This window comes from Electrona antarctica (assembly GCF_951216825.1).
Source record: "Electrona antarctica genome assembly, chromosome: 21".
Classification (NCBI taxonomy): Eukaryota; Metazoa; Chordata; class Actinopteri; order Myctophiformes; family Myctophidae; genus Electrona; species Electrona antarctica.
In genome coordinates, this window is record NC_136802.1 from 20,851,797 (window position 1) to 20,878,686 (window position 26,890).

Below are 26,890 nucleotides of genomic sequence, written 5' to 3' on the forward strand. Positions count from 1 at the left end.
GGGTGTGATTTTTGTCTCCACCAGGCTGAAGGCATGGGGAGAGAGTATGTTTTGCACTCCGTCCGTGTATGCGTCCGTCTGTTCCTCTGTGTACAGCTAATCTCCAGCACCGTTAACCCGGTCGATGCCAAATTTTGCACACACACTCCCTGGATGCCAACGATGAACTGCCAGAACGGCCTGTTATAGCGCCACCAGGAAGCTGACTTTTGTAAAAAAATAAAATATTTTTTTTTGATATTGCTCCTCCAGATTCTGTTAGCAAATCGTTACACAGTATCTCTATAGTCATGTGTTCAAGACGGATCGGTCCGATATTTCAAAGTTTGCAGGATTGGCCCGTTTTGAACAAAAAGCCTCAAATGCAATTTACGTGAAATCTTTCACAGACTATCCTACTAGGATGAGGAATATATCCCACCCTTTTCACATTGGCCTGTTATCGCGCCACCAACACTGGCAACAGGTGGATTTTTGCAAAACACATTTTTGGAAAAAAATTCCTCAAATCATCCAATTGCCATCCAAGGCGTAAGAAGAAATGGCACCCTTTTCACATTGGCCTATTATAGCACGCTCACACACAGACACACACACACACACACACACACACACACACACACACACACACACACACAGACAGGGGTATACCGTGAAGAGTGTCTTGTGGTTCTGGACGAGGACCAACGTGACGTTGATGATGGCGTTGCTGTCCTCGATGCCCATGGAGTGAAGAGCACCCGGCTCTCCTCCTCCTCCTCGCTCCCCCTGCAGCAGGTTGGGGCCGAAGATCACCGCCAGGTTGGCTGCCGTCATCTTATTACCCGACACCTGTCGGGACAACAGTGACGTCAGAGTTAAGATTGGACCCCCAGAATTATACGTATTCAGCCACCGACCCCCCATCTAAAAATGTGTTCCAGGGACCTCCCAGAATCAAATATTTGAGTTAAATTTGAGTTCACCGTGAAAGAATATATATTGAAAGATTTGCACACGTTTTTTTTCTTCTTAAAAAAATAGCAGATCTACAAGCTCGTAGCGTGGCTCTCTGTGATAGGCCAGTTCCGTGAGCAGCGTTTAAGCACGGCTAGATGGCTATTTCAACCAATCAGATTGCTGCCTTCGAAATGACCTGTTGAATAACTGGGGTTAATACCAATGCTCGCTTGCTCGCGCGCACACACACACACACACACACACACACACACACACACACACACACACACACACACACACACACACACACACACACACACACACACACACACACACACACACACACACACACACACACACACACACACACACACACACACACACACACACACACACACACACACACACACAAGGTGCTGACCTCCTCGTCGTTGGGTCCGGTGCTGTCCTGGGCGCAGCCCTGCACGGTGTGCAGCAGCGTGAGGAGACGCAGCAGTGTGTCACAGTTACATGGAGGCAGCAGGTAGAGGAGGTGCTGCAAGTACTGCAGCTGGTCTGTACCCCTCAACACTGCACAGGAGGAGAGAGAGAACATTAGTACTGGTCTGTACCCCTCAACACTGCACAGGAGGAGAGAGAGAACATTAGTACTGGTCTGTACCCCTCAACACTGCACAGGAGGAGAGAGAGAGCATTAGTACTGGTCTGTACCCCTCAACACTGCACAGGAGGAGAGAGAGAACATTAGTACTGGTCTGTACCCCTCAACACTGCACAGGAGGAGAGAGAGAACATTAGTACTGGTCTGTACCCCTCAACACTGCACAGGAGGAGAGAGAGAACATTAGTACTGGTCTGTACCCCTCAACACTGCACAGGAGGAGAGAGAGAGCATTAGTACTGGTCAGTACCCCTCAACACTGCACAGGAGGAGAGAGAGAACATTAGTACTGGTCTGTACCCCTCAACACTACACAGGAGGAGAGAGAGAACATTAGTACTGGTCTGTACCCCTCAACACTGCACAGGAGGAGAGAGAGAGAACATTAGTACTGGTCTGTACCCCTCAACACTGCACAGGAGGAGAGAGAGAACATTAGTACTGGTCAGTACCCCTCAACACTGCACAGGAAGAGCATCCAGCGTGCAACACACTAAAACGAAGTAGATCCGGGTCGGCAGTCTAGCGTTGGCTCTTGCGTCCACCAGGTGGCAGTTAACCTGACCAAGGTCGCCTCTATAATGCATTATAAGCTAATTTATTATGCATTATAATGCACTTATCTCATAATAATAATAATGGAAAGTGTGTGTGCATGCGTGTGCGTAGGCTTACGGTTGGCGTGCAGGAAGGCAGGGTACAGTTCTCTTGAGAGCAGAGGATCAGGCATCTCTCTGAGGAACTCTTTCAGCAGAGCTGCCACATCATGGACACTCTGTTCCTCATCCAATTGCAAGTCTGCACCCATGTCAAATTCATCACGCAGCTACACACACACACACACACACACACACGCACACACACACACACACGCACGCAGGTAAACATGCACACACACATCGCAAGGTCAGGTTCCCACATCGGACAATTCTTTTAAAAACAGGATATGACACATCATCAAGTTTTTGATATTTCTGCTACAATGGACAGTAGAGGGGGACAGGAAACGGAGAGAGGGGGGGGGGGGGTGGAGAGAGCGAGAGAGAACCTGTCATGTTGTTATGTACAGTGGCATGTGTCTAAGTACATTTGGGTGCCAACTAGGGCTGCAACTAACGATTATTTTCATAATCGATTCATCGGGCGATTATTTAAACGATGAATCGATTAATCGGATTATGGCACCTTTTTGCAATTACCTTTAAAATTTTGCTTCAACTTATTGTAGGCATGTTGTAACTAACAATAAAGACAATACAAATGAATACTCCTTCAAAATCTATATTTTACCCCCTTTTTTTGTACTTGTAATGATACTGTAATCTGTAATGTTGACCGTGTATATTCTTTCCATTTCTATCTCTGGGACCCCAATTTATTATTATTTTATTTCTATTTTAAATCAATGTCAATTTTGAGAGTCCATTTGGTTCCATTTTTGCACTCTCTGTTACAGACCCTTTGGGTCCACATGGTTTACTTGCTAACTATCTATCATTTAGCTGAAACTCCCACTATGAGAACCACTGTCCTACAGCACAGAGTAGACACACACACACACACACACACACACACCAGCATGCTAGCTGATAGAGGAAACCGTTCTTATTTAGCAGCCATATTAGCATGTTCTCTAGGCTCTAGTATCACTTATTGCCAAAGTTAAACAGCACTGAACAACTGATCATTGTTAAGCAAAACGTTCTGCTTTTGCCCTGTGCCCACTTCAATGCGCTGCTGAGTAACACAGGTGGAACAAATTTGAGGAGCTAACGAGCTACACTGCTAGTGCTCCGTAGCCTGCCTGCAAGCAGCTCACAGATTCAGACTTTGGGGAGCATTTTTGGTCATACGACAAAAAATATGGACAGTGGCGGTGCTCACAAATACCATGTTTTGGGACCTGTTTGGGGCATTTTGTAACCTGTTGATGACGTTGATGAGCTCACAGATCAGCTGTGTTTGCGGAGCTCATCGCAGCCACAGAGCCACTTGACGCTCTCTCTCTCTCTGTGTGTGTGTGTGTGTGTGTGTGTGCGTGTGTGGGAGACTGAAGTTGGGAGAGAGAGAGAGGGGTAGATGCGGAGCGCTCAGGTCACGTTCAAGACAATCTCGTGTTGTTTATACCGACCCGTTGCATATTGATCGTTCAGCCTAGTGCCATTACTGAACGGTAAAAAGAAAGCAGCTTTACGTTAGATTTTAATGTTGGAAAACACCCGCGATTAAATCGATAATCAAATTCGTTGGCAACGAATTTAATTATCGATTTTTATCGATTTAATCGATTCGTTGTTGCAGCCTTAGTGCCAACATGTCACGTGCATATTCATCATTATACAGGAAAAGAGCACACCACTGTGGCTATAACCATACAGTAACTAAATCCATAGCTTTAGTTGTGAAACTCTGTCATATATGTTTTTACATTTTATGAAAAATCTTGATATCTTTAACTACTGCTTTAGAAGGCCTATTTTGTAGAGTCAACCCAGGTCTTAATGGGTGTCTCTGTGACAGGTGCGTAGTAGAACCGCACAATGACCAACGGAGATCAATAAAAGCACGGTCCGCACACTGCCCGACTTGCACAGTACAAGAGAAAATAACTTTAATCAAGACACAATGTCAATGTCAGAGTCGACACAACATTTTGGTCACCAAGACCTTCACCAAAAAATACTCACGTTTTTAACTATACTTTTGTGACTTTTCTCATTTTGTGCGGACAGATATGCTTTGTATCTTCATGCCACAGGTTTCCATCGAACATGAATGGTAGACTGTATCTTTGTGTATCTGTATCTTTGCTCATTGACCCATTTAGACCTGAGACCAGATTCTACAAATGTCTTCTAAATCATGACAGCTTTCTGAAAACCCTATGTTTCTATGTCAGTCGTTCTCAAACATTTTCATGTCAAGGACCCCCAAAAATATATGTAATTGGCCGCCGACCCCCATCTGAAAATATGTTGTCCCCCCCCCCGGAAGCAAAGACTTGAGTTAAAAACTCTGAAAGAGTATATATTCAAAGATTTGCACCACATTTTCACAATTTTTCAAAAATAGCAGGTCTACAAGCTGAATGGGTTCAAATAGGTTCAGGACTGTGGTGTGTAACTCACCTGTCTAACTCTTTTTTTGGAGCTTCCAACTCGGAAAATCCCCACAGTCTGCAGGCCTGCGGAGCAAAACGGTGCATCATTTGAATCATTTGAATCTTAGATTTCGCACCTTGCCTTATCCATACTATAGAATATACAGTATATCCTGCGCAGTCTAATGGCGTTCCCTTATCGCGACGTCGCGGTTAGCATATTAGCGTTTCTAGCGCTATAGAAGGTGATCGCCGGTGGCACGAAAATGGGCCATTATTAATACTTCCGGTTCACGGAGCCGGTTCACGAGGTCTTCTTCGCTGCCTTTTTCGTGCATTCTGTTGGCACTGGCTCCGGAGCACTGGAGTCAATGGTGGCATGGAATCGGTTATTGAGCTCCTAACATCAACGTATTGTATAATCACCTCAATCTGAGAGAACGTGTGAAGGTGAATTCATGTCTCACCAGTGTTAAGTTTGACAGCAAATTTTGATTTAATTTAGTCACAGTCTTTTGAATGAAATGTCATTGGTCAACTGAAAAGTTAGTTGACTAAATCTACAGTGAGTTAAAAAATAATGTATATTTTGGCAGGCCTTGATGGCATCGTAATGACTGATTTTACACTTGGTTGCATGCTGAAAATAGCCGATCTATAAGCTCACAACTTGTTGCAGGGTGACGTATTGTGACCTTGTAGATATGCTATTTTCAGAGTGCAACACTCAAGCACAACCAAGCATAACATGCCTTTTCTTTTAGTTCTACTGGATCTCTTTTCCACTAGTCCTTCCCTAAACATCTTATTATATTGTATTAGCTATTTAACATTTGTCAATATATTTAGTCCTAGTTTTAGTCAGCATAGCTTTAGTTTTTATTTAGTTTTCCTCAGTGAAAAAAGGAAGTCGGCAGACGTTTTGTTTGTGGGTGAAATGGACACGGTGTCTCACCATAGTGTTCTATGTGGCTGCAGCACCTCTCCAGTACACGGGGCACCTGTCTGTAGATGGGGTTCAGGCTGAGCTTGGTCTGGGTTCTGCCGCCCGGGGAACCGCTGCCCGTACACTTCTTCAGGTCCAGCTCGGCCGGGTGGGACAGCTGTAGCGCCTCCAGCAGGCGAGACTGACTCTCTACAAGGTCAGAGATGGAGTCTACCGATAAGCCACCCTGGAGAGAGTCAAAGAGAGAAAGAGAGAGAGTAGAGCAACAGTTAGGCCCACAATGCATACTAGCGCCAAACAGCCGACATTTTTCCTTCTTACGACGTCATTCAGAGGTTTCGGGTGAGCCGGATCAACTTCTGTCAGGTGTTCGGTGCCTACGAGGTGTTGTAACTACGCAAACTAGTTTGGCTACTGTGATTACATTGTTTCCGCAATTCATTCAGCCCAGCTTCAAGTTCATTCTGTCAGCAGCGAAGTCAGTGGAAAGCAGCGGTAGTTTGGAAGAGACGCCAGCCAACTTTGTACAAAAACACCTCTGAAATTGATTGATTACTTTATTAACAGTTTGCGGAAAAAAGCACAGGAAAGTACACTTCAATACAAGGTCTGCTAAGAGGATTTAAAACCCAAGAAAGTCTACGGCTCCTTCATATTCAATTCATCAGAGTTCATCACTAGACAGAAATCTCTGTCTATTGGCCATTCATAAACACAACCTATCGCTAGAAAGGGCAAAATCTCCATACCTCTGTCAGAAAGTCCACACAGCGCGTTGCGGTCGCGATATTCACCAGGTTTTAATTTAACCATCTGTTCCAACAGTGCACTGCAGGAAGTGACACGGTGTGAGCTTGTATATCTGCTATTTTTGATTATTTGTTTTTATATTTAAAGAAAATTGCCTGATGAAGGTCCAAGGTTCTATATATTTCATATATATATATATATATATATATACACACACAGTCAAATTAATCAATGATATGCCTGTTGAACCAAGAAAATGCATTCACAGGCTGTGAATGTATTGTATTGTGTTGTTAAAATACAATGCAATGCATTCATGTTTCTTAAGCAAAATGTTCCTTTTTCAGTTGTCAATGTGCGTCAATAGATAACCTATAGTTTGAACCTCCGGGTTAGATGACGTAAGAAGAGAGTTAGAAAGATGGATGAGCAGAGCAGAGTCGAGAACAGAAGATCCCCCCACTCATTCCTGGCATTTCTCGTGTGATAAATCTGCTCTTTATTAGCTGAAGATGAGCACAATGCTTACATAAATCACATCTCCCAGGAATATTCTGTGGAACGCATCAGTCTGCTGAATTCCCAGTGCTGCCTTCCAGAGTTCAGCGCTCGCTGAAAAGTTGTTTATGGAAACACTATTTGAAGCGTGTAAAATTCCCTGGACTTATATTAGCAGCTGCAATAAACATCTGCTCTTTTTTTGTCTATTAGGACACAGGGTTTTCAACGTGTGGGTCGCGGCCCACAACGGGGCTGCCAAGGGCCGCCAGGGTGGCCAATTGGAAAGGAGACAAAAATCTGACATTTAATTCAATTCATAAGATTATTGTGTCAGTTAAACCACATTCAACTCAAATTTCTTTTTTTCGCCCTCAAAACACCTTCAACACTAGTAGTACATCAACAATTTTTGCTATTATTACCCATATAGCTATTATTCTTCACTTGCACAATGTAGGAGGCGGGACTAAGGGGGACTTCCTGTTGGGATATCACCCAAGTGTTTTCTTCCTGTCCATCGGGAGTGCATGTAAGTCAGTCATTTTCTACGGACAATTATAGTATTTTACAACTTTCCCCTTGAGAAAAAAACCCTAAATAAAACATTACGATAAAAACAAATGGTAAATGAATGAACCATATGAATAAAAGTTACAAGTGACGAGAAAATACTATAATTGTCCGTAGAAAATGACTGACTTACATGCACTCCCGATGGACAGGAAGAAAACACTTGGGTGATATCCCAACAGGAAGTCCCCCTTAGTCCCGCCTCCTACATTGTGCAAGTGAAGAATGACTCAACACAATCCCTCTCACCCTCTAGGTGAGATCGTGGCGCCAGTGCCAGAGAAAAGCGCAAAATAAGCAGAGAAGAGTCACTTCTACCCGACCCGGAAGTGATGTAGTCTGGATCTGTAGTCTAGCGACGGGCCTAGGTGGTGGACGATCTGTAGTCTAGCGACGGGCCGAGGTGGTGGACGATCTGTAGTCTAGCGACGGGCCTAGGTGGTGGACGATCTGTAGTCTAGCGACGGGCCTAGGTGGTGGACGATCGCCCCGGAGTATCATCATGATTAGCGGAACTCGGATTAATGCTTTAACCCATTCTGACCTGAGATCAGATTCTAAAAATGTCTTCTACATCCTGACAGTTTTCTGAAAAAGCTATGTTTCTATGTCAGTCGTTCTTCGATTTCTCAAAAATAGCAGACCTACAAGCTCGTAGCGCGCCACTCGGTGGCACGCTATGAGCTTGTAGATCTGCTATTTTTCAATAGCTAAAGCATGACATAATGCTAACACCAAAAGGGGTTCCCGCCCAAAATGGGTATAGGCTCTAAACATGGCACTTTATGCCATTCTGAGCATAAACGTGTACCTGTACCGCAGATTATCATGTAGGCTGTGTCTACAATGGGAGGCCTGTGGATGCTAGCGGCGGAAGCTAACCGAGGCAAAAAGAAAAAGGTAAAATTATATTCTTTAATATTTTTTGAGTGGTGCAACCACTCCAAGGAACAGCTTTGTCCCTATGTCCGAACCTATGTCCTAACCTATGTGACTATGTCCGTTTAGAGTACCAATAGGGGGTACCACTCGCTTCAGACTGGTCTGATTTTTAATCAAATCTCGTGTTTCTTGTGTATGGCTAAGATGTTAAATGTCTAAACCTAAACCCCAACCCGAATCTTTTCCTATTTGTAAACCTAACTCTCTACTACTTCTTCTAGTATTCTAGTATATTGTTCTTGTGAGGACCAGGACAGTGTTGTCACACTGGTGTGCTAATCTGCTGAGGTTGATAGAGCAGGCTGAGCCTTGTTTATTTGCCCCTTCGGTGTAATCATATGTATTACAGGCAACTGGTACTACATCAGCGAGAAAATAACAGGCTTTAAAAACTCACAATGAGCATCATGCAACTGGAGAGAGTGAGTGTGTGCGCGTGCGTGCGTGCGTGTGTGTGTGTGTGTGTGTGAGAGAGATGAATAGGTAGGTGCACAAGCAATGCATACATGAACAGTGGACGCACGCACACACGCACGGACGCACACACACACGCACAGTCGCACACACACACACACAGATGCACACGCACACATAGTCACACACACAGATCACACGCACAGTCACACACACAGAGACAGACAGGAAGACAAGGAAAACATACACAAACACACACACACACACACACACACACACACACACACACACACACACACACAACAGCCAAGCCTTCGTTGTACAAACAAGCAGTGTGTGTCTGTCCACTGGCCGGACAACCAAAGGAATTGGTTGAGAAAATATTTGGGCTGCAGATACAATCACAGATTGAACAGCTGCACTGCTGAAGACCCTTCAGTAAGTAGTAAGTACTGTGATCTAGACAGACGGGAGGTACAGTATGCATACAGTATGAATTGTACACACAAACATACATGTCATCGCTGTCGGGTGGAAACCTTGTACGTCAAAAACTGTTACTTCTCAGGAAATGTAAAGAATAACCTGTCTTCCAAAGTAGATCCAATGATCCAATGATGCCCAGGACGTGTGGACACGTCTTTAGGTCCTTTGTAATGATATAAAATCCCTTTTTTGACAGCGGCCGTTGCTAGGCAATAAGGCTTGCTCGTCCGTCCCAGAGCTGTTTTGCTGCGCACGCAGCCATTCATGTCCTGGTTTACGGCAGAAACCTTTCCTTATTTACTCTGAATCTACGGCGCTGCCTGTGGTTTTGATCAGAACGCTGATGTTCTGTCCTGAATTCTGACTTCATCATGCATCTCATTTAGAATATTAAAATATCATCAGTAACACCTGTGAAGGTGAAAGTTGGGAAGGGGCGTTGAAGTAGGAAGAGTGCTTTCCAAAAATGGCTGCTGTACCCTATACCCTATTAATTTCATTGACATAAAATGGCACGTCATCTCACCCTCCGGTGCACGCGAGACGTGTTGTCCAAGAAGGTGGGCGACTGTGGCTTGTTGTTCAGGGGCTCCCTTCCCCCGTCGGTGACGGACCGCGACGTGGACAGAGACTTCTCGGCGCGGAAGTGCAGGACGCTGGCCTCCAGGTCCAGGCAGTCCCGCCGGCTCTCCTTCAGGGCATCCTGCCGCTGCTTGAAGGCCCGGTCGTTGGCGATGACCTGGGACAGAGGGATGCCAAACGCCTTGGGCGCCGACTCTGGGACAGAGAGAGAGAGAGAGAGAGAGAGACAAGGAGAAAAAGATTGGGGTTCTTTCTTTCATCCGTTTTATGTGCTACCTGCAACACAATTGTGTGTAATGAGTGGGCCTAAGTAGTGTGTGTAATAAGTAGATTTACAAGCACGAGCAAAAGTAGCAGATCTACAAGCTCAAAACTTGTCACTTCGCTCTGCGTTTCAAGCTTGTATATCTGCTATCTTTGATGCTTGTGTGTGACGTTGTAGTGCGATCAAGTAGGGTGTTCATTTACGAAATAAACAAGTTAGAATATGGAGACGATATTTGTCACTTTGTCCATCATCAAATCACAACACAATGCCAGGAAATATCATAGACATCTAAATCAACGTGCAATTTCATGGCCAAAAGTCAGGTTGAGATGGTCAGTTTTGTAGGCCTACTAAACTATCATCAATAGCTTAACTGGGGACTGCCTGGAATCCGCCCAATGACCACTGGGGTCCCCTGGACCATCACTGGTTTAGAACCAGTGATGTAAGTGGATGTTTAGAGAACACATTCCACACAGCAGATACCATCGAAACAGGAAAACTGTTTCAAGCGCTATTATCTTCCACAGACACACAGGCCTGGAGAGCTCTTCATTATGTACAGCGGAGCCACTGTGATGCTGGGAATCCCTTGATGTCCCATGTGGGGATCTCATGCTGTACACATGCATGCGTTACATAATAATAACCCTTTTGTGCACAGCTAACCCATGTACACCCATTGCTTAGATGTGTGTGCATACAAATCTTAGCCTGCAGACATTGCGGAGATGAGACGATGGGGTTCTCTGTTAGCAACACACAGAGCATTAGGGGAGGGAAGCGGTCTAGGTACTGAGCCCACTCAGGTATACAGCCTAACTAGGCTGCTAAATAGTTATTTCCCTCGGACAATCAGGTGTATGAATGAAAAAGAAGTATAAGATTTGTAAAACAAAAATAATAGCCAACCATAAAATAACTCAAATTTAAAATTATACAGATGCTTTCCTGGGTTTTAATGGGTTAATGCATAACAGCTAAATGTGATCAACTAGCTTGTGTTACGCATTAGTCTTTTCTGACGTCCGCTAGGCCAAGAATGCCTCGTAACCAACCCAACCATTCTGTGCAACCGTTTTCTTGCAACAACAAGGGACACATTGAATGTTTTGGACACATTGTCTGGCTAGAAATCCCAACTCGGCAATTAACTCACAGAGAATGTGTTTACAGGTTCAGGGTTTTAGTAGCGGCGGGCCTTGGCAGATTGGACCTGTGCAGTACCGAATTAAGGAATCAAAGAGCATTGCCCCCGAGTAGCCTTTGTTTTGCTTGTCCACTGGACACGTTAATATACTGTGGCTTTCTCACCGTTTAGTACATGGTTCATCTGACAGCCTGTGTTTCTTATAGCTTTAACCCAGTGGTTTTCAACCCCTTTCATATCAAGGTCCATTATTTATTCGGCATTTCAATGATGGACCAATATTTTATGAGATTTAGCCTCTCAGACCTCAGACCCAAAATATTTTGTCGTCGTTGGATAACATTTTGTGCACAATTCCAACTCCATGCTGTATTGATGTTGATACCGTAGGGCAACAGGCAAACCTTGATCAAAGTAGCAATTCTTCTACATTCTCTAATTGTATAGACTTAGAAAATAGCACATCTACAAGCTCATTTTTGAATTCAGAGCGAATGTTTTAACTCAAATCTTTGCTTCTGGGGGGGTCCCTGGAACAACATATTTTCAGATGGGGGTCGGTGGTCAATTACATACTGTATATTTTTGGGGGTCCTTGACATGAAAATGTTTGACTGAATGTTTGAACCAAGAAAACATGGGTTTTTCAGAAAACTGTCAGGATTTAGAAGACATTTGTAGAATCGTCCTCAGGTCAGGTCTATATGGGTTCAAATGTGTGAGGTATTATAATAGAATATTGATTCCCGGATTCACGGTCCACGCAAATGTCAGGTCTTGTGGTTAACCCATTTTATGCGGGAACCCCTTTTGGTGTTTTAAACATTATGTTATAATTTAGCTATTGAAAAATAGCAGATCTACAAGCTCATAGCGCGCCACCGAGTGGCGCGCTATGAACTTGTAGGTCTGCTATTTTTGAAAAATCGTTAAAATGTGCCTCAAATCTTTCAGAAAATTGTCATGATTTCGAAAACATTTTTTTAAAATTTCGACGTCAGGCCTGAATGGGTTAAAAAAAAGAAAAAACAGTAGAGGGCAATGGCCACAGACAGAGCAGCATTAAGCAAGTAATTTAAAACACAGACGTGAACACAAACACAGTTTGCGTCTTTGGTTACTGCCTAATTGTTCAGACATTTTATGAGTTTCCTGAAGGAATTGTCTGTTATTAAAAGCTCAAAAGGCCGACAGCAATATATTTAGGCATTGTGCCGTTTTAGCTACCGCTGTTAACTGTTAACCACCCCTGCAGCGAAGAGTGAATGTCGTAGGTCTTTTGAGACATGCCGTTTGGTGAACTTTACGATGCTATGCATGTCTAAACTAAACAACACTGTCTCCCACGAAACACTGAGGAAGGAAATTATGTCACCACTTTGGTACCATGCCGTCATTCCAAGTTAACCCGATTTAAAAACCAGTGAAAATGCAATATCTACCTAAGTCCATTTACTTTATACTGTACTTAAGTGCAATTTTGAGGCATTTGTACTTGAGTATTTCTGATTTCCAATACTTTTACTTCTACTGTACTACACCTCAGAACCAAATATAGTACTTTTACAACACTACATTTATTTGAAAACTTCTAAATCTATTTATTTTCTTGCAAAGTGTTTGCGGAAGTTTGCGGAATCTTTTTGAAAAGTCTTGGAAAGGTTGGAAGTGCTTAAAAAGTGGCATCACTTTAGTTTTTCTAAGAACAAAAGCTATATAATACCAAGGAAGGAAGATGAAAGCCAATCAAGGAAGTGCACCCCCTCCACTTGTCAGCGCTCATTAACCCATTTAAACCTACAAATAATCTTCTAAATCCTGACAGTTTTCTGAAAAACCTATGTTTCTATGTCAGTGGTTCTCAACTTTTTTCATGTCAAGGACCCCCAGATTTATATATTTATATTTGGCCGCCGACCCCCATCTGAAAATATGTTATTCCAGGAACCCCTCAGAAGCAATGATTTGAGTTAAAAACGTTCGCTGTGAAAGAATACAAAGATTTGCGCTACATGTTCACGATTTTTCAAAAATAGCAGACCTACAAGCTCGTAGCACGGCACTCGGTGCCGCGCTATGAGCTTGTAGATCTGCTATTTTTGAATAGCTAAAGTTGAATAGCTATAACATAATGGTTAAAACACCAAAGGGGGTTCCCGCCCAGAATTGGTTAAAGCCATCCTGTATAGCAACGGTGTCCTTATCGAGACCATTAGGACCTCTGCAAGACTTCCCCCCATTCAACTGTATATTCCCAAGTACTGTCCGTATAACCTGCTCGCTAATGGAGCGATTATCTTAAATCCTTGCATAAGCAAGTCCAGGAAAAAACACACCTCCCCCCTCCTTGTTATTACAGTAGCCTATAGTACAAATCCCTTATAATGCTTTTTCCACATTGTTTTTAAAGTGTATATTTTCCAAGTTAATCCTGTATCACGCCAGTCCACTGGAAGGCTATACTGCTCCTTCCTGTGAGACACGGAGGCTCATCGTGACTGTCGAGTGGAAACCAAAAATAGCAGATCTACAAGCTTGTAGTTCGGCTATTTTTGAATACATTTTATTCAAAGAGTATGACATCATATGCAAGTTTCACAGAAAGAAAATACAACTCTTTGTTTTTATATTTTCTCCCACAACTCCTTTCCCAATCCTCCCCACCCACCCACCATCTTTCCCCACGAGGCCAGACATACAAACAACATAAATTATATACAGGTATAAAACCAATAAGTTGAGTACATAACATATATACAGGTATAAAACCAATAGGTTGAGTTACTGAGTACATAACTAAGATACAAAGAAAGGGATCACATGGTTATGTTCACAGAAATAATTAATAAACAACTTAAAAGGGGGGTAAAATAAGAGACATAAAATAATAATAAAAATAATAAAAATAAAACAAGAGTAATAAATACAAATAATAATAAAAGTTCGGCTATTTTATTTGCTACTTTTGTGTAACACGGTAGTTCATAGTTCGACGAAGTATAGAGCATTAATTTAGGAAATAAATAGAAACCGTTACAAATATGGAGATACAAGGTTTGTGACAGACAGTGTACTGTAACACTACTGTATTTATATTGAGCCAAACAAGAGCATGAGCCACATAAACACACACCAGTGACATGACGGCTGGGATGCCACAGAAACAACACAGCGTCTTCCCGGAAATTATATTTTTAGAATTCTGTATCATTTTATTCAAAAATAGAAGGAGGGTAACTTGAGGTAATATATGTCTGTGTCCTTTATGTTGATAAGTTATCAACGTATACGTTTCATGGCCTTGTATTTTGGTGCTATTTCTTATAACTCACAGTCGACTAACGACTAACTGACTAACACAATGTCTTTGTGGAGTTGATGGAGGACATATACTGTACAGGTAGAAGCCGTTGTGGCCAGGAATGCAAATAAAAGTTTGCACAACTCACTACGGACACAGGTCTCCTTATCTTTACCATGAGATGTTTAAAATACAGTACCTACTGTATATTTTTGTCTGTCCATTGAGCCATATTTCAAAAACTTCAAGTAATGTGTAGTTTTCCAATACAACTTCATAATGACAAAAACATTATGAAGGCACATGAAGACTTTGCGACCTGAACATCTAGTTGAAAGGTCTCCATATATGGACAAGGTACGTTTGGGATGCCCACCCTGGCCACCATATATGGGCATGTTAGTTTGTGGGCATTCATTTTAGCATACAATTTACAATTTAGGCATTTAGCAGACGCTCTTAATCCAGAGCGATTTACATTAAGCAAGAACAAAACGCATGGGAATACATCACATATAAAAAAATGTGTTGAGTTATAGATTATTCCATGGGTCCTTGGGGTGGTCCCCAGCAAAAGTGGTTAACATATATCCTAATCATTTTAACCACGTTATCCATTTATATGTTGGCTATTCAAAAATAGCAGATCTGCTATTTTTTTTAAATATTCGAAAAATATCAAAGATGTTGGGAACATTTTACATTTTTAAATATAGATCTCCTCTTTCCGGGTGGTCCCTGGCACAAAACATTTTCAGATGGGGATCCGCGGCCAAATACATGTCAATTTGGGGATCTTTGACTTGAGGTTAGCCTTGTTTTCATATACCTGACCACAAAATGTCTGCAGCCTCTGTAGACATTTTTAAAGCACAGCTCAAGACCCACTTCTACACCCTTGCTTTTAATTGATTTGTTTTTTTAATTTATTTTGTTATTCATGTCCTCACTGTATTGCATTACTGCTCTTGTTTTTTAATGTTTATGCCTTGCTTTTCTTTTCTTTTCTCTCTTCATTGCTCTGTAAAGCACTTTGAGCTGCATTTCATGTCATGAAAGGTGCTATACAAATAAAATTTTATTATTATTATTATATTGTTTCTCTTGCTAAATCTGCCCTCTGCAGGCACAGAAAATCCACCCCAGATCTTCCAGAAATGAAGCTGCTCTCTCTCTGCAGAGCAGATCTATTTATTATCAGTCCAAGTACAGATGTCTCCCACATGGTTGTTGTTACTGACTCATGGGGGGAAATAACAGAAGCCCTTTTAGAAGCACTTAAATACGCCCCAAGTAACAAAGCGCATCTCAAGCACATGAACTTACAATGGCATCCCTATTCTGGGCATGCCATGGTTGAAAATAAGCAAACCTTTGGCCAAAATAGAAAAAAATAGAAGATCTACAAGCTCATGAGTTGGATCTGGCTGATATAGATGTTTGTGAATAAGGAGTAAGAATCCAATTGTGCACAGCATGCAGTAGTTGAGCGCTGTGAAACTGTTGATAAACCTACTTGGTCATTGCCTTTTTGTTAATTTTCCTTGTATAAATCATGATGATGATTGTTATTATTATTATTTGATGCTTCAATACTGTGAAGAATCTGAACCAAAAAAAAGTCTTATGCTCCTGTACACAAGATAAAGAACACCTTGAGAGCAAAAGGTGCACAGCACTCTGGGAAAAATACTAATAAAGAAAAAATGTGTAGCTGCCAATGCCAAAAGGTTTATTGTGGACATTGAGATGAGACCAACGTTTCGGACAGACAAAACTGTCTTCTTCAGGGTACAAGAACAATGGTATAGACTAGAGCGTCGCAGTCCCACCCCCTTTCATGATGATGACAGACCCGGAAAAGCATTTCCCATGCATTTCTCCCACAGACGTTTCAAAAGGTATTTATTTAAAGACCTTTTAAGCCTCACACGAAGCCAACTCGGATCGTGACAACTCATGACAACAAACAAAAATGTTTGTAGTAACCCTGACCTTTTTTTCTTCTTTCTAAATATTTGTTCGGCCCAAAACATTGTTTGTTGTCATGAGTTGTCACGATCCGATTTGGCTTTGTGTGAGGCTTAAAAGGTCTTACTTTTTGAAACGTCTATGGGAGAAATGCATGGGCAAGTGACTGGCCAATATTAATAATTATAATGTATGTTTAAATAGCCTAATCGAATAAATACAGAATAAACCTTGACCTTGCTCTCTGAGCAGTGTGTTGAGGGTGGTGGAGGCCATCCTCACCGACTGGCATCTCTCTGACAGAGAGTTGAGGGTGGTGGAGGCCATCCTCACCGACTGGCATCTCTCTGACAGAGAGTTGAGGGTGGTGGAGGCCATCCTCACCGACTGGCAGAAGCTGCTGTTGAGACCCATACTGCCCTATACAAGGCAGTACGGTAACTACGTTTTTGGACACACACGACTTATTTGTTTATCCAAAAGGTCAAATTAGCCTTCGTGATTTTGGGGAATAAACAATCACCTCAAGAATAGATATACAATTAGCGTAATATCATTAATTTGCTGATATCTTATTTAGCTGAAAACAGCTTGAAACACCTTTAAACCATTATCGGCCAATCCCCCCCATAGCATAGTATGGTTTCCAAGCTTGGTGTCGAGTCTGGAGGAGACTATGGTGTTGGAGTAATCTATAAACAGCATTTGCATGTAGGAGTTCCTCTTCTTCAGGTTGGAGAGGGCAGTGTGTTGGAGAGGGCAGTGTGAAGTGTTTTTGCTATGGTGTTATCTTTTGGCGGTGAAGCAAATCGTCCATGTCCATAGAAACCCATGCCAGCTGCGTATAGTGCATGCTCTGAATATCTGACCTGGTATCAGGCCCAACCAGGCCCAACCAGGCCCAACCAGGCCCAGCCAGGCCCAAGTGTTAACCCACTGAAAACCTGTGTGGGTGTGTGCATGGGTGCGTGTGTGCGTGCGTGCATTCTGCGTGTGTGCATGTGATATTAACTCACCTCTCTCCTTCTTTTCCTTGGAAAACGAGTCAAACTTTCTGCGTATAGATTTTCTCCGTTTATTTGTTTCTGCAAAAAATAAAATCAGAATAATTAATTGAACGCATGGGCGCGCACACTCGCACACACACGCACACGCACACACACACACACACACACACACACACACACACACACACACACATTACAGACACAGGATGACCAGTCCACAGCATCATCATGTCTTTGTGATAAGTGATAAAAGAAAAGTGATAAAAGAAAAACGATGAACCCTCCCTGGGGGTGTCAATCCCCATCGTTGAGACGCTGAATAGTCTCTCTCTCTCTCTGAGGGGTTATTTCTGCGTGTACTGTTCTTTGGAAGTCACAGGATCACTCAGAAGGGAAGAGTAGAATAGACCCCCCTCTATTGTCAACCACATGACGTACAGTACACACGCGTCAACAGCGGTTCTGTGTGTTGGATTGAAATGACGTATACACACAACATGCGTCAATGGCAGTCAATGACTTAACATAAAAACAAGCTACTGCCTGGGCCATGGCTCAGCGGTCCAGGCACCTTGGCTGGTAATCCAGTCTGGCAGTGTGCCGCGGGTTCGACTCCCGATCCCGACGGCCTTTACTGCATGTCATCCCCCCATCTCTCTCCCCATTTCCTGTCAGGCTACTGTCTGTCCCTCCATAAAATATATAAAATAAAGGCGAAAGCCACAAAAAAAAACATTAAAAAGAAAAGAAAAAAAAGCTACTGTAAGGATTTCTATTCTGCAGTGTGATTCATGCACAGCCTTGTCTTTTAACAAGAGCCGATAAAGAGACACCAGGCGAGACACACGTCAGTGGAAAAGGTTTCCTAGAGTAGAAAGACATAATGACGCCGTGGGCTGGTCATCCTATGTCTGTGATGAGATGGTGAGACGGCTTCATTCACTGCATTCAGAACAAGAATTGTGCTGCTGACGTCAATTCAGTTGCACAACATACTGATACTGTACAGTAATGATGATTAATGATACACTTTCTGAAATCTTTATCTATATGAATATGAGTCACGCTACAGTACGTTCAACCATGTTTCTCTTTCTCTCTCTCTCTCTCTCGCACGCACGCACAACCAAATAGCAAACAACAAAGTTCCTATCACCCCTTTGAGCTCAAATTAACTTATAATTGGCCCACACACACACACACACACACACACACACACACACACACACACACACACACACACACACACACACACACACACACACACACACACACACACACACACACACACACACACACACACACACACACACACACACACACACACACACTTCCTTTCTCTTTCTTCTTATAGCCCCCCCCCCCCCCCCCCCCCCCACCCAGCAGCCAACTGAAACGGTCCTTATTATATGTGTTTATGTCTGTGCAGTTCAGAGAGAAGAATACAAGAATAGCCCACAGCAACAAAAAGCCTTTGTTTGTTTGAATAACCCTGCAGTTAATGACTGCACCTCCACACAGCCACAGGACAGTGTGCGTGTGTGTGCGTGCGGGCATTTAAGGCATTATTTAGTAGAATCGGCCTCAGGTCTTAAATAAAAACAAAAAAGTGTGGAGTGAGGGGCGCTCTTATCATTCTACATCATCATACATCATCTCATGAACAACTGAATTTATGTGATTGGTTAGCTGATTTGCTCGTCTACATATGACGTACATTTTCCCTTCATTGTCAATGGCATTTAATGTTTGTCTTGCCACAAATGTACGTCATATTTGAGGGACATATGACCTAATTTCTCCTTATCGTACATCATCATGACGTAACATATCGATTTGCTCGTCCACATATGACGTAAATTCTCTATTCATTGTTAATGGGAATTTAATGTTTGTGTAAGACGAAAATCTACACAAATAGCTGAATATAGGAGGTGATAGCGCCACTCAAAAATGAGGCTTTACTAAAAGCAATAACTGAGTGGGTGCATGTGTGGCGAGTCAAGCCCGCTGTTTCACGATGTTTAACTCCTGTGTATGTTAGGGCTTAAGGCAAAGATGGTGTTTTAGCATCGGCTAATCCGAGGTCAGCGCTCTTCTCCGGTCTTACTGTATGAGGAGGAATGTTTGGCGCTCGCTTCCCAGATCTGCCTGATATCCGGAATGCTTGGAACACCAAGCCAAGGGGAATGCTGGGAATTCTGCTCTCTCTCCGCGAAGGAGGAGAGGAGATTGGGGAATCTAATGTGAAATTCATGTTCAGAGAGAGAGAGAGAGAGAGAGAGAGAGAGAGAGAGAGAGGGGTGCACTGGTGCGTTGTCAAACTCCCATGGCTACAGGAAATTAAAGTTTATTTGCAGGGAACGTGACCCTGCACATCACACACTCCCCCTAGAGCACTAATGTCTCACCACCGATGACGAAGCTTGTGAGTGCTTAGTTTTAGTTTAGTTTAGTTTAGTTTATTTGATCACCCTTCAGTTTCAAATACAATATTTACAACAATGAATGGAAGCTGTTACAAAACATGAAGTGCATCTATGTACTGTACATAGTGTGTAAATATAGAGTACGAGAAGCTCATGTCTATGTGGCAGTGCGATCTGAGTGCGATACTTTAGCACAATAAATCTTCTTCAAATTAACTTATAATTGGCCCACACACACACACACACACACACACACACACACACACACACACACACACACACACACACACACACACACACACACACACACACACACACACACACACACACACACACACACACACACACACACACACACACACACACACACACACACACACACACACACACACACACACACACACACACACACACACACACACATAATGTCTCACCACCGATGATCCGAAGCTTGTGAGTGCTTAGTTTTAGTTTAGTTTAGTTTAGTTTATTTGATCACCCTTCAGTTTCAAATACAATATTTACAACAATGAATGGAAGCTGTTACAAAACATGAAGTGCATCTATGTACTGTACATAGTGTGTAAATATAGAGTACGAGAAGCTCATGTCTATGTGGCAGTGCGATCTGAGTGCGATACTTTAGCACAATAAATCTTCTCTTCTGGGGGTCCTGCCTGGCCCAAAACATTTACAGTGGGCGGGGGAGGTCCGCGGCCAAATACATATCATTTTGGGGGTCCTTCCTTGGCACGAAAAAAAAAATTGAGAACCACTTAGAAGGCATTATTTTGTAGAATCGGTCTCAGGTCTTAATGGATTAAGATCGACAGACAAAACAAGTGAAAGAGAAGCACAGACAGACAGACAGACAGACGGAGGTGAAAGCAGCATGAGAATGAACCTCGAGACGCACCAAATAAGAGCAAAGCGTGACTCACCACAACTGAGCCATTTCACCAAGAATTCACACATCATGCCATGCCAGGAGCCCCCACACACACACACACACACACACACACACACACACACACACACACACACACACACACACACACACACACACACACACACACACACACACACACACACACACACACACACACACACACACACAGTGTATGCCTAATGAAAACAAGCTTAAGAGTCTCTCTGTTAGGATTCCTGCTGGGTCACAGCTATGGACAACCTAACCTCCTAGGGAGAGGAATGGAAAGATCAGAAAAAGAGGGAAAAAGAGGGAGAAAGAGACAGACAGACAGACAGACAGACAGACAGACAGACAGACAGACAGACAGACAGACAGACAGACAGACAGACAAATGTATCTTTTGGGTCGTTGAGCTAAACGTTTGGGAACCACTGGAGTAGAGATAGAGAGGAGAGAGTTCTGCTTCTCTTATTAAACAGAAGAGAAGCAGAACGGACAACAGTCAGAACGAGAGAGAGACCATAGACAGACACAGAGAGAGAGAGAGAGAGACCATAGACAGACACAGAGAGAGAGAGAGAGAGAGAGACCATAGACAGACACAGAGAGAGAGAGAGAGAGAGAGAGAGAGAGAGAGAGAGAGAGAGAGAGAGAGAGAGAGAGAGACCATAGACAGACACAGAGAAGTCAGAACTAGAGAGAGAGAGAGTGAGAGAGAGACCATAGACAGACACAGAGAGAGAGAGAGAGAGAGAGAGAGAGAGACCATAGACAGACACAGATAAGTCAGAGAGTGAGAGAGAGACCATAGACAGACACAGAGAGAGAGAGAGAGAGAGAGAGAGAGAGACCATAGACAGACACAGATAAGTCAGAGAGTGAGAGAGAGACCATAGACAGACACAGAGAAGTCAGAACTAGAGAGAGAGAGAGTGAGAGAGAGACCATAGACAGACACAGAGAGAGAGAGAGAGACCATAGACAGACACAGAGAGAGAGAGAGAGACCATAGACAGACACAGAGAGAGAGAGAGAGAGAGAGAGAGAGAGAGAGAGAGAGACCATAGACAGACACAGAGAGAGAGAGAGAGAGAGTGAGAGAGAGACCATAGACAGACACAGAGAGAGAGAGAGAGAGAGAGAGAGAGAGAGAGAGAGTGAGAGAGAGACCATAGACAGACACAGAGAAGTCAGAACTAGAGAGAGAGAGAGTGAGAGAGAGACCATAGACAGACACAGAGAAGTCAGAACTAGAGAGTGAGAGTGAGACCATAGACAGACACAGAGAAGTCAGAACTAGAGAGTGAGAGTGAGAGTGAGACCATAGACAGAAACAGAGAAGTCAGAACTAGAGAGTGAGAGTGAGACCATAGACAGACACTTATAAAACAGAAGGGAAGCAGAACAGAAAACAGTCAGAACTAGAGAGAGAGAGAGAGAGAGATATAGAGAGAGAGATAGAGAGAGATATAGAGAGAGAGATAGAGAGAGATATATATATAGAGAGAGAGAGATATATAGAGAGAGAGAGAGAGAGAGAGAGAGAGAGAGAGCGAGAGAGAGAGAGAGAGAGAGACCCCAGGGGAGGAAAGTTGAAGGAATATTCCCACAGTTCTAACCCAGGTCTTTGTCCCACAGTCAGAGATCTAACGGGTTCATGGTTTATCTCTCTAATGAAATGGCTTGTTTCAATACCGAGAGACCACATTCTGCACTAACAATGATTTGTGACATACAACCAAAAAAAAACTGCAGTGTTTTATGTATAATTTGCTGTAATTGAAAAAAGGCTTTAATTGTACGAGTTTGCTTCAGTGCCAATTCCTTCTTCCTGAACAAAATCACACTCGTGTTATGTGGGGGGAGCCTGTTAATGTTGAAATGAAGCATCCTTTTGACTTTTAGAAGCCTGCATTATGTGGCAGAGTCACTTTCATTCATTGCAGATTCACTGCCACTATATACACGTTATGAGACGAATGCAGTTTGTTATTGTACCAGTAAGACGCCTGGGTGACAGCAGACTGCTGGGTGAGCGCTGGCGCTTTGGCATGGGGGGTCAGATCAACAATTAATTCTGTACTGGCCATATGGAGCATGTCTTGAGTGTACAGGGTTTGATGAGGGCCCAGGTAGGGCCGGGCCTTAATTTTTGGGCCTGTTCGCAGGTGCATTGATAACTTTGGGGCAGGCCCATCTAGAGTTTGAATGTACAGATATCAGCTGTTGGGTGTTGGGTATATTACTTTATATTTGGAATATATTTCTTATTACTTATTACCTTAATTTGTCAAGTAATATATTGTATTACATATTACTGTCTGAGCAAGAGTAATATATTAATATTACTATTACATATTACTTTTTTTAAATGCTCAAATCGAACAATTCAATATTTAGTATAATTATAAATTATACATTGCGTAGACCAGTGGCGTATCTACAATAAGGCGAGGCCAAACGGCCGCCTAGCGGAAATACGTAATTATTTAACTTCTGCAGTTGTCACATAATGTCACAAGACAGAGCCACGGGCAACAAGACAGACAGACAGAAAGTAATACAGAAAGTAATGCAGTAATACAGAAAGATTTTTAGAATATATTACAATTTTTTTGTTAAGTAATGTATTATATTACAAGTTACCGTATTCCGGTAATATATTACGTAATATATTAAGTTACGTAGTGTTAGTTACCCAACACTGGATATCAGTCAAAAGGGAGACATCGAAGAGGAAGGATGGATGGGGAAGGATCAACATATGGAATGTCAGTGCCATAAACAAACATTAAAAATCCTTAAAAGACTTGGCTGTCATTCGATTTTTGTTACAAGTGCTCTAAACAAAAGTCCATAGACTTGGCTGCCATATGCCGTGATTTCAAAAGCCAAGCAATGGAGGGGCTGGCGTGGCGCCCCTCAAAAATATTTGCTCCTGGGACATTATTGCAGCGGCATTAGTGTTGGGGTGAGGGGATTAAGGGGACTAGCAGACATACCCTAGTTTAGCCCTGATACAGGAACATATCATCTGATGTCTCTCCCCAAGAGTAATCATTTGTTCCGTTACCAAACCACCACAGTGAAAAGGGTCAGATCGACAATGATTCTCACTTACCCATGAAACACATGTCCCCTATATCCTTCTGTCCGGTTAAACACAGAATATATAATATCACACAAATCACTACAAATGTCTTCTAAACAGTTTTCTGAAAATCTTATGTTTCTACAGTATGTCAGTGGTTCTCAAACTCAAAATGTGTATGTGTATGTATCCCCCCATCTCAAAATATGTCGGAAAGAAATCCTATCACACAGAGTTGGCAAGATTTAGTAACTCTGGGAACCCCCTCAGGTTCCCGGACCCCCTGTTGAAAACCCTTGTCCTAAATGGCTTAGTTCCCAAATGCCTGCTAAATTATATTGTCCAGCATAAGGGATGCTCATGGATTGAGCATCCCCCCTATTTTGATCTCGGTGTGCCTTTGTAAAGGAAGTACCGTAGTTCACAGAAATAAATACTTATTTTCTACCAATTAAACAGAACATGAACCCTTGAAGACTCTTTGAGTCTCCTATCCACGTCTCCGGAGACTCCGAGGGTCATCAACTTATGGGCTTAGGAATGCGACCCAAAATGATTAATTCAAGGCTTCAGCTGAATTTTGATAGGCGGTATCGTTCGGCCGTAATCATCGCACAGAATGTCCAATCCATCCCAAATTTGAATCACATGTTTGTTGGGGGGGAGGGGGTAAATCCCCTCCAAATTAGTTACACATGATCACAGGGGTGACGTGACATTGTAATTGGCTAGCAGAATTACTGGGAGGGTCCTATATTAGTGGTTGCGGCAACCACACTTTCTTATCTTATCTTTCTAGTTATTTTTATGTTTTTCGTCTCTTTTCGTCAGGTGTCACGTGTCAGTTTTCATGTTGCCGTCTTCCATTGAAAATGGCTTGAATGCTGTTGCTTTGTGGCTGTAGCGAAAACACAGCTTTTGTGACGTGCTGTGAGCTAAACATACAGCTTCAGGTTACACATGACTCTGTTGCTTAGGGTTATATAGGCACTGTTGGTGTGGTTACGGTTAGGGTTTGGGTTAGTTTAACGTTAGGGTGAGGGTTTGGGTTATGCTTAGTTTAATGTCAAAACTGCTGGTTTCCAGACGGACCACAATGAGTGGTCCACACTCATCAAATCCTGACGTTACCTATAAACACTGAATTCACGCATTAGTCCCCCGTTGACAGAAATGTCCACCACAAGCCAGCATGGCGATGACCCTGAACATCCTGGCTTGTGGATGTTTTTGTCAAACTATGTTATTTTGCCATGAACAACATAAAGAGCCCCAAACGTTTGAGAACTCTTGCCGGACGAGGCCAATTAAGTCCTGCCACAGACACAATTGTCCGTGTCCGTGTACCTATTGATGAACCCTGCCTTTGACATCATAACAGGATTACTATCTGACTCCAAATGAGTATTTGGACAAACATCAAATTAAATTCTGATACATTGGCATGAGACCAGTTCTGACGATTCTACAGCACGCCCCTGCACATACAGACACACGCACACGCACACGCACATGCACATCTCTGGTAGCTCAGGGGTGTTGAGAGCTTTATAGTTTATTGCTAAAGAAATCCTACACATACTGTCTACGTGTACTTTCAGTGAAGATTTCAGTGGAATGGGGAGAAATAGCAACTGTGTGCTTTGGAAACGAGCAGCAACAGAAGAAGCAGAAAGATAGAATTCCTTTGACAACATTTCATCCATAGGGATTACAGACGTTTCCCTTGGTGTAATCAACATAAATAGAATTCTAGCTTGGACGTTGATGGAAATGGAAAATGTGTTTTCTCAACACGATAAGTACAGCATTTTGCAAAAACAGTGAGCTCCTCCTTCATTATAACCAAATATTCTCATATCAAACCAAAAATGCTGGTATTTAATAAAGGCTTGAGAAGTGATTTGGCCGCTGTTAGCGTGCTATTCTTGTCTCTTGTGTTATAAGCCAGAACAAACATCTTGACATGTAAAACCCGAGACGACAAAAAGCAACAACTGTTCTTTGAGTGCTTTGCAGGGCCCAGAGAGTCTAATAATAACACACAAATCCCTCACAGGGGAATTAAGACATTCAAACATTCAGCACTCCGGCATTCAAGACATGTTCCAAACTGTAGCCATGAAGCCAACACATTCTGCCAGTGAACGTATATTCACCCTGACTGGCATATTAATACAAACGTCCCTCAGTTTGAAGTGAATACTAAAAGCTATGTAAACGAAGGAGCTAAGGTGGCCACTATTATTTCACCTTTGATCTTTTTTTATAAAAGCATGTATTGTATTTTAATGCATTCCAAGTGCTGTAATGTGAATCAATGTCTGTCAACGTCTTAGACACCTCAATTTCACTGCACTTGACAAGTGTGAAAGAAAACATTTAGCGATGTTGCCATTGCATTGCATACAATGCAACAATTGCATACAATGCAACAATTGCATACATTGGAAACTAATCAAAAGGAATTCATGATTAGAGATGTAGCAGATTTTCCTTCCCGATATTCTGATAACCCATAACTTGCGTATTGGTCGGCAACGAGTACCGAAACCGATACCAGTGTGTAATTTAAAGAGAGAATATCATCATGTGATAAATGATGTGGTTTTGGAAAGACATAAACTGTCATACTCAGAACAACTCCAGTCATGATGGGTATTGTGTTTAGCTTGTTGAAAGCCTCACTTTTCCCCAAAAAATAATTTTCCAAAACATTTGGAATTTCTTTCAATTTTCTTTTTCTTAAAATGTTGAGCCAGTAATTTCCGGTAGGACCAGTTGAGTCTCCTACCGACTCAGGAATGTGACGAAAACAAAAATAAAATCTCCATGAATTCGAGGCTTCATG

At 42.6% G+C, this 26,890-nt stretch overlaps 1 protein-coding gene across 7 annotated transcripts in view; it reads right to left on the reverse strand.

Annotated features, from left to right (window-relative positions):
* Positions 1-26,890, reverse strand: part of arhgap36 (Rho GTPase activating protein 36) — a 98,708-nt gene that overhangs the window by 3,331 nt on the left and 68,487 nt on the right. For all 7 annotated transcript variants that reach the window (XM_079490378.1, XM_079490373.1, XM_079490377.1 and 4 more), the window contains 7 exons: positions 17,598-17,666; positions 9,836-10,086; positions 5,656-5,872; positions 4,729-4,784; positions 2,276-2,426; positions 1,361-1,509; positions 652-831 (listed from right to left, as the gene is read on the reverse strand). In XM_079490378.1, the coding sequence (XP_079346504.1) occupies positions 652-831; positions 1,361-1,509; positions 2,276-2,426; positions 4,729-4,784; positions 5,656-5,872; positions 9,836-10,086; positions 17,598-17,666 (1,073 nt within the window). The remainder of the gene's footprint in view (positions 1-651; positions 832-1,360; positions 1,510-2,275; positions 2,427-4,728; positions 4,785-5,655; positions 5,873-9,835; positions 10,087-17,597; positions 17,667-26,890) is intronic.